Source organism: Pangasianodon hypophthalmus, chromosome 13 (assembly GCF_027358585.1).
Source record: "Pangasianodon hypophthalmus isolate fPanHyp1 chromosome 13, fPanHyp1.pri, whole genome shotgun sequence".
In the NCBI taxonomy this organism is placed as follows: domain Eukaryota; kingdom Metazoa; phylum Chordata; class Actinopteri; order Siluriformes; family Pangasiidae; genus Pangasianodon; species Pangasianodon hypophthalmus.
The window spans coordinates 10442865-10460327 of record NC_069722.1 but is presented as its reverse complement, the minus strand read 5'-3'; the positions used below and the strand labels follow the sequence as shown (position 1 = coordinate 10460327).

The window sequence follows — 17463 nt, the reverse complement described above, 5'->3', positions numbered from 1 at the left end:
TATTATTGTATACGTACACAATTTCCACGACAACTGCCCATGTATTTGTATAATCACTGCAAAAAGTAAAAAAAAAAAGCAGTTGCCACAGCCAATCACAGGTCAGTTCTGTGCACTGTTGATATTCATGATCTGCCATTGGATTTTGTTTGATTTTTTTGTACAACTTGCAAATGTTTTTAAATGATGAATGGGCCAATAATAACACTAATAATAATAAAAAGAACACTTTTCTTTTCCAATAACAATGAAGATACTGAAAGCTTGAGTACCTGCCTATGTCAATACCCATCCTTTATTATTTTTTTTTCTTTAAAACCTACTAAGCTTTAAAATAATACTTTACTTGATATTTTTTGGAAGCATTAAACTTTAAAAAAAAAAAAAAAAAGTACAATGCTATTGACTTACACAAAACCACAGCTTTTTTATTCAGTTAAACTTCCACTTACATACAATACTGTAATAAATATAATAAAGTATAAATATAATAAAGTCAATCCCAACAAAAAACGCAATCATGTCTCTTCATAAGTAAGCATTTCCAGTTCCAAAGAAAATATTTTCCAGTCTTTGGGAATTTGTTACAGGATCAGATTCAATTGGTTATTTTTCTCCTATATGTTTTTTTTCCCCCTGGTAATGGCTGGTAAATGTTACTGATCTTGGGTATTGGATCATTGCCATCTCTAGCCAACATGCATTCTAAACTTATGTAAAATAAAAGTCTTGAAATAAAGGTCTGTCAAACATCCAAGGATCATTAATATTGAATCCAAAGATGAGTGCGTCAATATCACCTTTTCAATCCCTTCATGCACAAGAAAAAGAGAAATCTAGCTTTAGTCTCGTCTTGTTTGTTAAAATGTTTAAGTGGATCATTTTTCCATCTATGAGAGGTTACTTTAAGGTTACTGTAGTGTACTTAGCTAGCATCTAACTAATCAATAGCGGATTTGCAAGCTGTTGAGTGAGGTTAATATGACCCCCTCTTTGGAATGCAGTTTCATGAAGGGAACCGACCACCTGGTCCAGTCCTGTACATGACATAAATGATTATGGTTGCAACTCAATTTTCGTACCCATGAAATGGTATTAATATTATTAATTAATAAAGTGTTATGTTATTTATTGATATTGTGCATGTTTATTTTTTATCAATAAAGTGTCAAGTTACTTAATTTTGTAGATATTAAATTATCATTATATACATTTTTATATATATATATATATATATATATATATATATATATATATATATATATATAATGATGCATATTATGTATCATAGAAATGTCTTTGAAAATCTTGCTATGATATTTGTGAACCACAGTGCCACATTTTCAGGTTCTGGTTCAGATCTGTTTTCACTCCATAAAAAGCCACTGCATTCAAATCAGCAGAGCAAGCAAAAAATATTTATGTATTTTAGTAACTTCTCTGTCAGGTAGACAAAGTCATTAGCACTTAAGGTTTAAATGATTCCCAACAGATTTATAGCAGCGTTTAACTAATTATCTAACATTACATAATTAGACACTGGGTATGAGATATCCAACAAAACGCAGTGAGTTTATTTAATGAACCTAGAAAGAAACCTGACTGGTCATATCTAGAACCAAAATCCATTGGTTGGAGTTATCCCAGGAGGCCATTACTTTACAAGGAAGTACTGTAATCCTGTCCGCGATGTGACATATGCACACGCTGCAGGCTGTGTTTCACAGCAACTTGTAAGCGAGGCAATAAAATGCACCAACACAGCAAGACGGAAGAGCGACAGTGGAGGTAAATGAAGCCTGTTGCTTTATTGGGCTATGAGGGAATCAGAGAGCTGCCTCACAAAGCTATGCATCTCGGATCCCTGTCGAGCTCAAGAAGCATGTCCATAAATAGGTCAAGAAAAACAGAAAATAAATCACACAGAAAGGAAACACCCATTCACATGGATCATCCTTAAACATCGTCCTTCACTCAGAAACTGAGTGCGAAGTTCAGACAGTAAATAATACACATACAATTATACAACCTGTGCATAAAAATCTTTTTTATAATGATACGTTTTATAATCAAGGTGTTACATAATCAATTTAAAGGCTACATAAAGAATATGCATCTCTTCATTACGTTATGACATATGAATGCAAAAATAATGTTAAACTAATGTTCATATGTTAAACTTACCAGTTCACAGTACTCAAAGACAAGCAGGAAAGGAATCGCCTCCACACACTGCCCAAGGCAATGCAGTATATTTGGGTGCCGAAGAACCCTATAAACGCACACATTTGAAACAGCACTAAATAAAATGGCTTGCCTTAAGGTCTTACTCATAATGGTTTAAACTGATCCACATCATGACTAAAGCAATGCAGTGTCATTACAGGAAGACAGATGGTGCTACTAACACATACGGACAATTAATCAGCAGTCCTAGGAGAATCAAAAGCCCTCTCTCCTAACCCTATTTTTAGCCTCCTTCAGTTTCATTTTTAAAAAATGTAAAGCAATTTATACTTCTAGACTTGTGCATTCACCAGTATTGAAAAACTATGAAGGGAAAAAGTCCAAGGCTCTAACCTGTACGGATCTCCTTGCTGAAGGAAATCATTCTGCTCTTTGGAGCTGGCGTTGGCCTTCAGCTCTTTGACCACCACTCTGGCTATACTGGGGTCTGAGTAGATCTCACTGAGCAAAACCTGACAATGACAAACCATGTTAGCTCAGCAAATCTTTTTTTGCTGTAAAGGTCACTCTGATAAACCTGTAATAGTAATTCACAGTCAGAAATTATGATTATAAATTTGATGCTTGTGTTCTCATGGTTCTCAGTGCACTCGGACAAAAGAGAGCATGATGATATAAAGACAATGTCACACTCTCCCACACATCACACTCCAGTCCCTAAGGGCCAGGGCACACTGACAGCGTAACAAGTAAAATAGAATATCAGTGCAATGTTATCAGTGAAACACGAGTGGTTGGTTGCATTCACTGGCACTGATGCTGGCAGTCCCGATCTGAGGTTGGCTTTCAGAAAGGGGAAAACTAAATTTTACTGGTGTAAGAAGTAATATTCCGAGTTATTACCATTCATCACCATTTAGGGACTAAATGAAAAGCCACATGCTCTCATATATGACTTATGTAATCAAGCTGCAACAAACTACCACTTATTGAACTAAGGGAAGGCAGCTATTCGCAGTTGCACAAAGAAAGGGTGTGTCAGTGCATTCTTCTTGAGAATTCATCACTGAAACTGCTCTTCCCTGGGAGAGGTCTGAAAAGGTTGTGCTGTCTAGAGGTAAGCACACTTCAGACACACACCACCCACAGTGTGGACTGTAAATAGTAGAACTTGCACCTTGCCAAACCAGCCGCTCCCAATCTCCTGAATGTAACTAAGAGTGTGGCGTGCCACATGTGGGCCTGTCGAGACTTCTGAAAAGCAAACACAAACAGAAAGAGGTGACTATTCAGCCAGACTAACCAGAACAAATGGCAGATTTAAGTGTGTAACATTTATATGTGTAACCTTTGACATTTAAGATCCACGACATTAGTAGAATAGACCAATATCTACTAAAAACATTATTTTCAAATGTTTACAGGATATGATAACTGTTAATACATACTAGGAGTGGATAAATCTGTAGCCCAGGCAGCCAGGACAAACAGATTGGTCCATGTTATGAGTGTTTTATTTGTTTTACTTGGCAAACTACTAGGTTCAACAACCAGAAAAAGTTATTTAATAAATAAAAAAAAATTTTAAAAACCCTACTCCTTACTGACTTTCACAAAACAAAAGTTTTCATTTGTACGTATGTTTAAACGTAATGTAGTCCACAGAGGTGTGATGAACCTCAATGCTGTAACTATAGCCTTTGCTACTCATTCTGAATCCCACCCCTGCTGCACTAAACAAATCAGCTGATGCACAATCTGGTTGAAGGTGGAATCTTTTTACTAGGCAGATTAATTAACATACTTAGATGACAGACGATCTTTTCTGAATCAGAAACACACAGGTATGTGGAAACATTGATGAAACTGAGCAAAGTTGACATACAACTCTGCTGCTAAAACAGCAAGCAGTGATCTTGAATAACCCTGCTTATCTTGCAGTATGTCGAGAGAAGACGAAGACCCTAGTTAAACTTAAATAATATAGTTTGCGTGTGATATCATAGCTCATAGACGAAACTTTGCCCAACGAGTTTTGTTGAGGGCGCAAATGCGCTACATAATCATATACTTGTTTGTTTCCCTCATTTTTGTATTAATGCACTTGCCTAGCTAACTAGATCTCCATACGTTATTACATTATGTTAGCTACCACCTTTTAGGCTAGTCCATACATGTGACTGGGCAACATGCTGGAGATTGTACTTGCCCGTTGGGCTAGCTAATGAGTTTATGATTTGTCCATCCCTGCATATTGTATCTATGCTTGATTAATTTAATAACTGAGAAACAAAATTGATGAAGTGCCTTTACAGCATTTGTAATATACAAGGCCTAAAACAATTACTACCTTACTGATGATGCACATATGACCTCAGCCAGTTCCGCCATTTACTGAAAAACATACAATACTGAACAGTACTGGCCTAATCAAGAAGACAGATTTTATATCAGTCTCATCACTTTAGGGAACATAATACAACACTCACTGCTGATGTGAAAAATATGATCTTAGTCAGATCAAGAGGATGTAGGTATTATGAATGACAGTCATAAAAATCCAGTATGAGCATGAATACCACAGCAGTTCAGGTTTTTATATGCAATTTTACCTGCTGTCAGTCATAATTCCTATATCCTCTCCAAATAAGCTCATACACTTTCATATTAGCAGTGAGCAGTATGTATTATTTCCCCCTAAAAGTACATTAGTGATGAGACCGATATGAAATCACACTCTTCGTAGAGAGACAGGTTAGCCTCAGGGTCCTAACCTGCTATCCGGGGCAGTTGGAGGTGTGGAGGTCCAGGCATGGGCACCTGCGGCACAGCCAGTGTGTACACCTCAGCTGGAGACTGCACAGATGGGGTGTCTTCTGCAGGAGGGGTGAAGTCGATCTCATCCTCAAAGTTGTCTTCGAACTCCTAAACGAAATATTATTCAGCAGAAACTATGTTGCTGCATACTGTTTTCTATTATTTGTACTCATAAAAATAAAATTTAAATGGAAATGCCAACTGTAGTATCACTGGAAGGCTGTGGCTATGACTACGGCTGTATACAAAATAGCGTTCCTTATTGCAAAGGAAATTTCAAATGACTGTTGTTGAGAAATCACACAGGGCTTAATTTATTTACTAGCAACAGAAACCACTGTGGTTTCTGACACAGTGAACATGGAGTGCTGCTCACCTTAAAGTTGATCTCTCGTTCTTTGCAGCAGGTCACGCAGTTGAGCAGCACCACCACTGTGGCCACCAGGACAGACACAGACACAACCAGCAAAAGATTCAGAGGGAAATGTGGTTCATCTGCAGAATCCCCTGCTGAAACAACACAAAACAGAACAGCTTGAAGACACCAGTGAAGGTTTATTTTTTTTTCAATGAAATATCTGCCAATTTTAGTTGCCTTTTCAAAAGAACTTTCTGCCCAAAATCCTCGAGACAGTTTGAAGAACTTCATTTAAGTTCTGTATAACTGCTGCACAAACATGCTATAAAGACTCTTTATGTTTAGACACTAGTCACACTCGCAGGTTACATGTGAACATGTTGTAATAGACATAGCTGACAGACATTTTTATTGACATATCAGATGTTATAAAACCAGTTATAGGAATAGTAACCTAACCACAGGACAAAGTCCAAAACCACAACCTATGTAAACTATAATCAAAATCCGGGAAATGCAAAGAACAGGAAGGTGGTTACACACATCTGCCAGTCAAATGTGTCCTGCTAATGGGTCAGGAAATCTTCTGCTTCGATTAGGTACTTCATACGCCATTAGTACCTTCATAATTTTTTTTTATCTTCATGGCTGATTCATGCCAACCTGAACAAACCGATCAATTATTTACAATGTAGTAACAATTTCAAATATGGGAACTAACTAAAAAACACACACACACACAAATGGAAAGAATGCACAGGAAATTAGGCTAATGGTATGATTTTCATATCAGGTTCCGTTTCTGGTGAAGATTCAGAAATAAAATCTAATCTTGTTCTCTATTTTTATGGGCCTCTATAAAGTACACTCAGAATTAAGCCATAGAATTAAGCCTACTAATATAATATAACGTCAATATTCTTGACTTTTTATAATGCAAAGTGTGTGGCTGAGGCACAAGCATACCTGAGGAGTGGAAGAACAAAAATGAGCAAAACCTACACTGCAGAGTTTGCTAAAAATCACAACAGATAAAGAGTAACCTTCCAGTGACTACAAGCATTAAGTGAAACCAAATCCAGAGGAAAGTCAGAGCTGCTCTAAAATTTTCATGAGCAGAAATGAATCATTCAGTGACTGTGTGGCCCTAAATTCAAGCGAACAGGCTACTCATGGAGAGAAAATTCGATCACACGCGATGCAGAATGCAACAGGATGGGACCAGGATAAGATCAATAATCAATTCTTCTCCATTATCAACTGATTATCAGAATTTTATAGACTTTTTTAATTTTAGATTTTTTTTAAATTTAGAATTTTACATACAGTTATTTACGACTGTATACAGTCCACAGAAAATTTGCGGATCTGCAAACCAATACCATCTCCCATGTCAACTGATCACACAACAACCCAATAAAATTTTCTTCACAGATCATAAAAAGTCACATGCTAGTGACTGATTAACTAATTATCGTAGTGTCTGATAATAAAATTGTTTCTGTAGCCGAAACATTAAGAAGGAAAAACACTACACTATATTTCTTAGTGAAAAAGCACACAGAGGATTTAACAGGATTTCCTGAGAGTCTCTAGTCATCAGAAAGACCAGGTTGGCTGACACAGCATCAGCTCTTTTACTGGATTGTAAATCAGTTACAGTCTTGTGCAAGTCATAATGCATATCAAAGTGCAATGTGTCACAGAGTCATGGGAGGTAAAAAAGGAAAGAAGCAAATAAATATTTCCAAACTGGCACCATAAAAAAGTCCCGTCTAATCAGCAACACGCAGCAACAGCTCTCCATGAGTTCCTTTTATGAACCAGAATCAGTGTAGTGGCCATGACTGGTGAAGACTACAGTTAGGTTAGATTAAGCTAAAAACTGCAGTGTGGTAGCTAACATAACAACATATGATGAGCTATTGAGCTAGTTAAGTGCATTAACACAGACTAAGGGAAATGAACGAGTATATGATCGTGTGTTTGTGTCCATGACAAAAAGTCAGCAAGTCACTGGCCAATGTTTTAGCTGTGAGATGTAACGTTCTGTCCCCACATCTCACTTAAAGGATATTATTAGAGCCTGGCGGGAACCATGTTTTAATGTTTAGCATGTTTAACTGTGAGGTAACTGTGCTGTTCTAGCAGAAGCGTCAGACAACAGCTTTGCCTGGTTTTGTCAGTGTTTCTCCGTACCTGCACGTTCCTGGTTCAGATCATCTGTCACCCATGCACACTAATTAATCCATCTAGTAGGGTTTGGTAATATGACAATATAATATTAATATTGTGATAAATTATGTAATATTGTGAGGAATTATGACTGGAAGCAGCTGATATGTTGTTCTACATTTTTTTACAGATTTTTTTTCTCCTTTTCAAGATAATTTTTTATAATTAAACATCAAATAAGATACATTTCTTTTTATAGACATAATATAAATATTTTTTTAATGAGACAATACAGTTTTGCTGGCCATTTGTGAACAAACCTATACACTATGTACACTATACGGCCAAAAGTTTGTGGACACCTGACCATCACACCCATCTGTGCTTGTTGAACATCCCATTCCAGATTAAGGCCCGCTTTGCTGTTATAATAGCCCCCACTCCTCTGGGAAGGCTTTCCGCTAGATTTTGGAACATGGCTGTAGGGATTTGCTCATTCAGCCCCAAGAGCATTAGTGAGGACAGGTACTGATGTTGGGTGAGGAGGTCTGGGGTGCAGTCGGTATTCCAGTTCATCCCAAAGGTGTTCAGTGAGGTTGAGGTCAGAGCTCTGTGCAGGACACTCGAGTTCTTCCATTCTAACCTTGGCAAACCATGTCTTCATGGACCTCGCTTTGTACACAGGGGTACTGTCCTGATGATACAATTTTTGGCCCTTTAGTTCCAGGGAAGGGAAATCTTAATGCTACAGTCTACAAAGACATTCTATACTATTGTGTGCTTCTAACTTTGTGGCAACAGTTTGGAGAAGACTCACAAATGGATGTGATAGTCAGGTGTCCACATACTTTTGGCCATATAATCTACATATTATGTATCACAGAAATGTCCTTCAAAAATCATGATATGATATTTTTGTCATATCACCCACCTTTACTGTCTAGTAAAATTCATTCGACCATTAACAGATTCTGCCTCAGCTGATGGTGAGATACAGAACGAGTAGTGGATGCTACAGTTACAGCATCAAGGTTCATCACACCACTGTGAAGCACACTGAGTTTAAACAGCTTTAAGCTATATACCAAATTAAAACTTTTGTTTTGCAAAAGTCAATAAGGAGTAGGATGTTTTTCTTTTTATATTATTTTCCTTTATTATTTTCTATACATTTGAGTGTATATCAGGCTTTAAAGGACCTACAAGAACTACTTTACTGCTATAATGAACATTATAAATACTGCATAGATTTTATATCAAGTATAAATAATGTTTGGAACAAATCTGTGTTTAAATATTTGTTTTTTGAAAAGGCTCAGTACTGAACCTCTCAATACTCCTTAGTAAAGGCCAACTCTTAGGACTATTATTATAGCTTTCTAGGTCCCTGCCAGGTACGTCCTAAACCCTCTCGCTACATGTGAAATTTCTCACAAAACGTCCTCTTATAAACTGTAATGTAGGTGCATTTTATTAACAAATAATCACGTTATATTAGCAACACCCACAGCACTCTGTCTTGTCTGTGCTTCACTCGTGGGTAGGCATTGAGAGTCACCATCAGTGATGTCAAATGTCACATTGAGACAAACTTGTGTTTTTGGAGAAGCAAAAAAACACTCTATCTAAAATATGTTTTACTGTTATATACACAATTGAGGAATCACTATCTAACTAAAATGCTGCTAATGTGAGCCTTTACTGTAGCTGCGTAAGCATTTCTACTCAAGGCCACAGTGTGAAATCATATCTAACGACTAGCTGTCTAGGTTGTATTTAAGAGAGACCGCAGGCTCCAGCAGCGCCCCGTGAAGTCCAAGGTTAACATCACTGACCCATGAATATTCTGATAGTCCTGTGCTGCTTCAGACTCGACCTGCTAAACAGCAATGACTCCATCTGGGACACAACTATTACTCAGCGAGTGCGTCACAGCACCATAATGCAATAAGCAGTGTTGACTGTTGCGCTCGTTCAATTACCATCATCATCCATGTCATTATGCAGATAACCTGTTTTCCTGAAAAGGAAATGGCCTGTCCTTAGTGGCTGACTAGGATTTTTAAATCAGAATCAAATCAAAAACTAATCAATGATGAAGTGGTGTGATGTAGCCTTGAGTGAAGTTGATTATTTTCCAATAACAGCACATCCCAAAATGTTTTATTCCTCTTATAAGACTATAAGACATGTCATAATTTGTATCCATTTATAGTTACATTTAATGCTGGGAAACATCCAAGAGACAAGTTAGTTCCTGTTATCATTTGCTTTATAGCCTAACAGTTATAGTCATTCCCTCACCAGCCTGTGTATTTCTCCTTTCTCTTTAAGTTAATAAGACAAAAAACACACCCTGTTTATGTTACCAAGAAACCGGAAAATCCTCTGTGCTGAAGACTTTCCAGTGACGGAAATCTTACTGACCGTTACAAAGTGCTGACACCCGAGACTCCTTCCATACATGTTAAATAAATGTCACCTTACAGAAAACCATATAAACCATATTCACCATATAAACAATTACACATTTTTCTTTGTTAAATAACAGCAGGTTTTAATCTGTTTATTATTTGCCTCAGATTAGATTATTCGGAGCATCCGCTGTATCAAACAACTCGCTGTGAACTTCAGAAATGATAACATAGTAGAACAAGTGCGTTATTATAAACCTGGGATATGATTTATAGCCGACACTACAGTCAGAGCTGCTGTTATAGAAAATTAATCAACACGTTCTGACCAATCAGATTTGAGAATTCAATAAAGCTGTGTTCTGAAAGGAAATAAAAGGGTATTCAAAGCCAAAATAGCTACAAGTGTTAGTTTATTAGTCGCATAGCTAAAGATCACCCCTCAACCCCATGTAGTAAATCATTCACAGTTGATAAGGTTGGAATGTATTACGTTAGTCATTACTGTATCTGTGCCTGTGGGTCACAAGTATGAGGTTATAGCTTAGCCAAACACTTTGGAAACCTTAATATGTAATTTTGATGAATCACAGGATGTCAAGTGTGGACTTCAGGTCCTCAATTTCTACATCAGTCAGCAAAACAGGGAATACAGACAAATCAAGCAGACATACATCTGCTGGAAATCAAATCACTAAATGATAATGAAGAAGTCTGCATGGCATGTGAGTGTAATGTAATATAATATTTGACAGTGCTGAAGGAATCAAATACACACAGAAAGCCATATGCTGAGGAGTCAGAGCAAGTGAATTACTAGTACACTGATTAGATCTTGCTTTTAAAATCGGCACATTAGTTAGACAAGGTGAATGTGCTTCACACTCATGGTTTAGATTCAGATTAGGAACAGAAATGGTGATGATTAGGTATAACATCAGCTAACATCAGCTAACATCCCTGTAAACAAACAAGGGTCAGTGACTAGCAAATTAGCTACACTGACAATCCGTGAGTGCTGCTAGCTAGATCAGCTAAAGCTACCCGTCTCAGATTGCTGTCAGGCTAGCTTATGGTGCATCTAGTAAGAGCTAGTTGTGGTGTCAGGTGGTTATTTGGTGATATTTGTTAAGCAAAAGCGGAGGCTCTCACCTGATTGTGCACGCGGAAGAGGCGCGCCTTCACACAGCTGCGCGAGCTCCAGAAGCGCCGCTCCGAGTAGCAACATCCACACACGGAGCCTGGCCATGGTCCCAGCTCGACTAGCTCACTAGTCACCTCTAAACTACTAGGACACACTATTGTCAAAGTAAATAATACAAAAGAGTCATTTGTGTGTAAAACTACCTACTGCTACGGTCCTGGTGATAGGAGAACCAAAACATCTAGCATAGCTGGCTAAAGCGTTAGCAGCGTGACCATCAACAGTGCGGCTAAGCAGTGCTAACCTAGCGGACGCTAGTTACCGGTAGACAGCGGTTTCTCACTTGCTGCCGTCCTTCATTGTTTAAAACACCACACTGGTTCATTATGTCACTTGAGGAATCATATTATCTATACTGGGTTTTCATAGAATTTAAACGGTTAACAGACGAAAATTAAGACGGTAGGGTTAGTTGACACGGTCCAGCATCACCTCCGCTTTCGAGCGCCATGTTCGCCCGGGTACGTCACATGTAACCGTGCGCTCCAGCCAATCAGAGGACGAGACTGAAAAACGCACATCTTCAAACAGGTTTGCCTCGAAGATCACAGCAGCAGTGCGAGTGCAAAAGTTTGTGTACCCAGTGCACCTAACCCTGGTGCTTGAGGTGCAGTACCACCTGTCCTGCATATTCTGGTGATTTCCCTGCTGCATCACACTCATTTCAACTGGGGAAAGGCTCTTAATTAGCCGATTTGAGAACCTGGGATCTAGTGGATTCTGGATGTAAACAGGAAGATGTATTAATATTTCATGTACATGATTCTACATGAAATGTGCATTTAGACAACAATCCAAACAATGGCAAGGTAGGCAACAAGGCAAAATCAGGAGAAAAAAATGTTCTCCCATGGCCTTCTGAGTCCCCAGACTTGATTAAACACACGGAATTTGATTATTTGACAATGACAGCACATCCTGAGGTTTTATTCCTCTTATATCACAGCAATTTGCCAAAGATCACTTTTTCTGTTTATTAAAGAACAATAAATCACACTTTTTCCATTTATAGTTGCATTTAATGTTGTGGAACAGCCGCAAAAGGTTAGTTCCTGTTATCACTTACGTTATAGCAGCTATAAACAGTCATCCCTTCACCAGTCTTCACCAGCCCTCTATCCTAAAGACTTTCCAATGACTTTCCACTTTCCTCTGCATAAGGGCATCTACAAAATGCTGTAAATGTAATAAATATATGCAATTTAAACTCAAAAATATATTCCATACATAAAAGTGCAGTTGTTGCTGTTCTTTCGGCTGCTCCCGTTAGGGGTCGCCACAGCGGATCATTGGTCCGCATATTTGATTTGGCACGGGTTTTACACCGGATGCCCTTCCTGACGTAACCCTCCCATTTCATCCAGGCTTGGGACCAGCACTGAGAGTGCACTGGGTTGTGCAACCCCCATTGGCTCGGTTGGCTCCCTGCCCAGGAATCGAACGCAGGCCCTGGCGGTGAGAGTGCGGGAGACTCAGCCGCTAGACCACCAGGGAACCACCATATATAAAAGTGCAGTAATCCATGCAAATTATATGATTTGAAGTGGATCAAGTCGAGGTTTCTATTAGTAAGTCTTCTTATGCGTCTTATGCAAAGTCTTCTTTACACACACTGAGGAGCATGAGTAGAATACAGATGTTTTTCCCAAATTTATGGGATTTTCAAAAATACTAAATTTCTTGTGTAAATACTGTTACAAATGATTTATGAATAAATCTCTTCATACCCAGCTTGATAAATGAGGCCCAACTTTAGGCTTGCATTAAAGAAAAGCCTGATATAGGTGTGCATTGTGGGGAAAAAACAGTCCAGCACTCACCTAACCTAAACCTTAGTCTTGAGTCTAACAATTATATCTATTTTACTGTAAATTCACAATTGCCTTCATAGCCATTTTTTTTACCACACTTGTTTTTGACATGTTTACCACACTTGACATGTTTTTGGTCATAGATCTGATTTACTTAACATATGTAGAACTCTAAAGTGTGATGTGACATGGAGGCCTAACATCTACATTGAGAGTAAATACATATTCGGACACTTTTATTTTATTTATTTAATATACCTCCTGTCCATATATTCACATTAACTTTACACACATAATGTCTTTTGACTTTTGTTCATATTTGTACTTATAAATACAGTATGAATAAAACAGTGTGTATTCGTAAGCATAAAAAATAAATGAGACAATAGAGGCAGTATTATTAAACAACACTTAAATGGAAAAAACTACAGAGCCATAACAAAGACCTTAAACATCCCTGTCAGTACAATTGATTTGATAATATGCAGGTGGAAAGTTCATGGAATCACAACTAATCGTCCACAGACAGGCTTGCCACACACGGTTTCACAACGCAGACTAATGATGAGGAAGAAAGAAGCCAGCAGTCACTCACAAAGAGTGGCAGGATGACCTGAAAGCAGCAGGAACAACAGATACACAGAGAACAATAAACAGTGAACTGCACTGCAATCATCCCCGTTCCTACCCCCCATGCAAAACTCAGATGAAACAAAAACAGAATTCACTGGCAATAATTCAGCTTATCATGTTTATAGAAAGGGTTGTGTGTATGATCCTAACAGCACCACAGTGACAACTTGATCAGCACAGTGGCTGCTTATCGACAAACGAGAAATGCCAAGAAACTGAATCTGGAGAGAAGATGGACGTTTCAACAAGACGACGAACCCAAACCCTACAGCCCAAATGACTCAAGAAGGCTTTGCCTGGCCTAGCCACTCTCCTCACTTGAAACCCATTGAAGATTTATGAAGTTGCACGTCCATCAGGGAGACCCTTGTAACCTTTTAAAGAAGATTTGCCAAGAGGAATGGGCCAAATTGAACCACAATGCTGCAAACAGTTAATTACTTCTTACTGTAGACATTTTGAAGCTGTAATTGTCAGAAACAGATTTACTAATTTTGTTGATTTGTGGTGTCTGAATATTTTTTCCCTATCCATTTAGTTTTTAAACATATCTTTGTTTATTCTTAAGAATACATACTTTTTTGTTCATACTGTATGTATAAGTACAAAGTCAAAAGCCATTATGTGTGTAGATTTGAGTGAGTGTTCAAGTGGATATATGTACTGGAAGTATATTAACTTAAAAAAAAGTGTCTGAATACTTATTTCTCCTCACTGTATTCACATCAACCTTTGATTACAGGGGTGAACGTTTTAGGTTTATGTACTCAGACTTGTAGAGATTTGTAAAATCTTTCATATTCAAACAGGCATTGGAAATTATAAATGCTATGTCCACCATTCTAGAGGCTTCTACATACAGGTTTTGCAGCATCAGCTTTCCCAAGACCTTCTGGAGTGTAATCTTGGATATTCAACAAAATTTATAAATTATGTATAATGTAATTATGTAGTATAATTTATTATTAAAATAATAAATAATATAAATATAACGGTGCAGAAGTCAATGTGTATGACATTATACACTCTTCTAATACTTCTAATTCTTTATTAAATGAATGCAATTTAAAGGACTTATAGGTTATGTGTTTGCATTATGAAGCCTGACAACCCATCCACAGTTTATATGTTTGCACAAACAGTATATTTAATTCTCTTTCTAGACTGTGTAATATGTAGTTATCTCTAAGAATAATCACGTATTATCAGATATAATGATAAAACAGCTGGCCAATAACAACGGTACTTGTTAGAAATCATGTGCTAATGAGAAGGGAGGTGTTTTTTTGCAAGAAGGTCTCCTTGGGGTTGAGAATACACATCTTCATGCTTCCTTAACTCTCAGGTTCATAGTTTCACGGTGGGTAACAAGGAGGACGGCTGCTTTCAAGAGACGCACTTATTCAGCATCAGAAGGTTAGTGCTTAATAGTTTCTTACAGTTTAGTATTGAATAAAATGTGCTAATGTTAATATTAGTTCATTATTCTGTGACTAATTTTGGTCATTTTGAAAATTTTACATTGATGCTAATTTATTTTGTTTGATTTATTGTCATCAGAATAAATGCGCAAAATTAAAAATGGAAAAAGTGTGTATCTATAGTCATTTGACTTGCTGGTTATACATTGTATAATATATATGTGATAATACACAGTGTATATATACATAAACTTGTAATTTCACCCTCCTTTAGGAGGAAACAAGCATGGCATTTGCAGGAATATTGAAAGAAGAGGACATCGCTGCAGCAGTCCAGGCTTGCCAAGGTCTTCTTAATACCTATATAAACATACAAAAACCACACATAGACTAATACAGCAGCCTCTACATACATAAATACTAACTATATTTATGTATGCACACACAAACCCTCATACACAGGGACTCCCGCGGGTCCTTGCACAGGAGATGGGAGCTGGTTAAATCCAAGCAACCGAGCAGCCAGGGGGCTGGGGAACGGTTACTACCCAGTTACCTGTGATTGTGCTGAGTGTTCAAGAACAGTTTAAGCCAGATCTCAAATCCCACCTGCTCTTAATTATTCTTCTGACAATTCTGTCTGCTTCAGAAAAACAGAAAGGATGCACAACATTCAGAGGCAAGAGTAACAATTAGGATGCATAACTTCAATCCAAATAAGCTTTGAGCTTTTAATCATTTTGTTATCATGGTTTTATACATACATACATACATACATACATATACATACATACATATATACATACATACATACATATATACATATATATATATATAATTTTATATCTACAGATAAAATGAGGCTTGGTGGGTTAAATGAGCCCAACATTATTTCAAAAAGTCATCTCAACTCTTTCTGTCTTTCACTGCTATCTCTCCACAGATCCAGGCACCTTCTCTCACAAGTCCTTCTTTGAACAAGTGGGGCTCCTTGGCAAATCAAACGTAGATGGTCAGAAGGTGTTCAAAGTCCTCGACCAAGACAAGAGTGGATTTATTGAGGAAGAGGAGCTCAAGTAAGACATGACGCTGTTTGATATATTTGCTCATATAGTAAGTGATATGGTACATGCAAAATTAAACAAGAGGAAACTGTAAAATGCTGTTCATTAAGCCATACTGAAATCCACATTAATGTGGTCCTTGTACTGGGGTAATTAAAAATCCATTATCTATCTATTTTTTTTTCTAATCAATCATCATATATTTTTGTAGTTAGTTATAACGACACACCATTAACATTATACTTCTTTGCTTCTTCAGACTGTTTCTCCAGAACTTCATGGCAGGAGCCAGAGAGCTGACAGATGCTGAGACCAAAGCTTTCCTGGCTGCTGGAGATTGTGATGGAGATGGCAAAATTGGGATGCAAGGTAAAACATCATTAGATAGAAAGTGACAAAGCCTTAAGGAAATGCCTGAGTCTATAGTCCCTTGGAAATTTGAGCCTCTTCTCCCAGCGATGCTCCTGTTTGCACCCAGAGGATTAAAACAGTATAGCTAACACTAGTGAACAGCTGGGCAGGAGGTACTTGGTTCTCCTAATGACTGCTTGTCATTTTATCATATGTGTGTGTTAATAATATTACAAAAGGCCGCAGATATGAAATCCCTAAGCTCAGTGTCTCAGTTTAGGTTTTAATAGTTTAGAGAGACTTATATAGAGACTAAATATATGCATTTGCACAAATATCATAAAAGTCATACCCCTGATATAATGTAAGAAACGGCTTGAGATTAAATAAACGTGTTTGTTAATTTTATACTAGTTTCATAGTATTAAACAAGCCATGAAGCAAAATTCTTCCAGCTGATTTTATAGTCATGTTCTGCACCATAATTTGGCAATGTACTGAATAATAGTGTTACCAGGGTGAAATTATGGGGGGTTTTGGGGGGGTCTGACAATAACAACACTTTTACCAGTACTAGCTAACTAACTAGCCTAGCTTGCAATCTAGATTAGATTTTTTTTTTTATTATCAATAGTTATGTTTAAATAAAGAGGTTTATCTCTGGCAATGAGGAGGTTGTTTGTCTTTGCTGATGCTTTGGAGGCAGAAAATCATAAATCATCAACATATTGTAAATCCCCTTTATTAGCTCATTCCGTGTTTGTTTTTCTCGCATGTAACCCCCACAGCAGACCCCAATATGACTAATATGAATCTTTTTTATTTTTTTTTTCCAGAATTCTGTGTGCTGCTAAACTGAAACAATGATATAGCTACTGTACTGATGCTGAACACCTACAATTTTCTTTCTTATTCTTACTTATGAGAATCATAATTTTCAGTTGTTACAATTGGACTGAGAGCTGAATTAAAAATATAGTCTTTAATGACTGACCTAATGAAATGTGAAAATAAAGTTTAGTACTTCA

At 37.4% G+C, this 17463-nt stretch overlaps 2 protein-coding genes across 4 annotated transcripts in view; one reads left to right on the top strand and one right to left on the bottom strand.

The window, feature by feature from the left end:
* The window catches only part of lmtk2 (lemur tyrosine kinase 2), a 23313-nt gene extending 11618 nt beyond the window's left edge, over window positions 1-11695 (bottom strand). The window contains exons 1-6 of one of the 2 annotated variants that reach the window (XM_026916198.3): window positions 11104-11695; window positions 5381-5511; window positions 4962-5112; window positions 3365-3441; window positions 2581-2699; window positions 2185-2272 (exon numbers count right to left, since the gene is read on the bottom strand). In XM_026916198.3, the coding sequence (XP_026771999.3) occupies window positions 2185-2272; window positions 2581-2699; window positions 3365-3441; window positions 4962-5112; window positions 5381-5511; window positions 11104-11200 (663 nt within the window). In that variant the 5' untranslated portion in view covers window positions 11201-11695. Of the gene's footprint in view, window positions 1-2184; window positions 2273-2580; window positions 2700-3364; window positions 3442-4961; window positions 5113-5380; window positions 5515-11103 lie in introns of both variants that reach the window. The other variant, XM_026916197.3, reaches the window with a different exon arrangement.
* pvalb5 (parvalbumin 5) lies at window positions 9229-17463 on the top strand. Of its 2 annotated transcripts, XM_034309978.2 has the most exons (7): window positions 9229-10676; window positions 12520-12723; window positions 14945-15015; window positions 15295-15367; window positions 15964-16096; window positions 16344-16453; window positions 17272-17463. In XM_034309978.2, exons 4-7 carry the CDS (start codon window positions 15307-15309, stop codon window positions 17292-17294), a joined length of 327 nt encoding a protein of 108 aa, XP_034165869.1. In that variant the 5' UTR covers window positions 9229-10676; window positions 12520-12723; window positions 14945-15015; window positions 15295-15306; the 3' UTR covers window positions 17295-17463. The 2 variants fall into 2 exon arrangements, with proteins under 2 accessions (XP_034165869.1, XP_026772007.1); XM_026916206.3 differs by lacking the exon at window positions 12520-12723.

Excerpts from the sequence above, each read along its gene's own strand:
- pvalb5 (XM_026916206.3), top strand. The coding sequence starts at position 15,307 with ATGGCATTTGCAGGAATATTGAAAGAAGAGGACATCGCTGCAGCAGTC. Across the intron at positions 16,097-16,343 it reads ATTGAGGAAGAGGAGCTCAA|ACTGTTTCTCCAGAACTTCA; the intron begins GTAAGACATGAC and ends TTGCTTCTTCAG. Across the intron at positions 16,454-17,271 it reads TGGCAAAATTGGGATGCAAG|AATTCTGTGTGCTGCTAAAC; the intron begins GTAAAACATCAT and ends TTTTTTTTCCAG.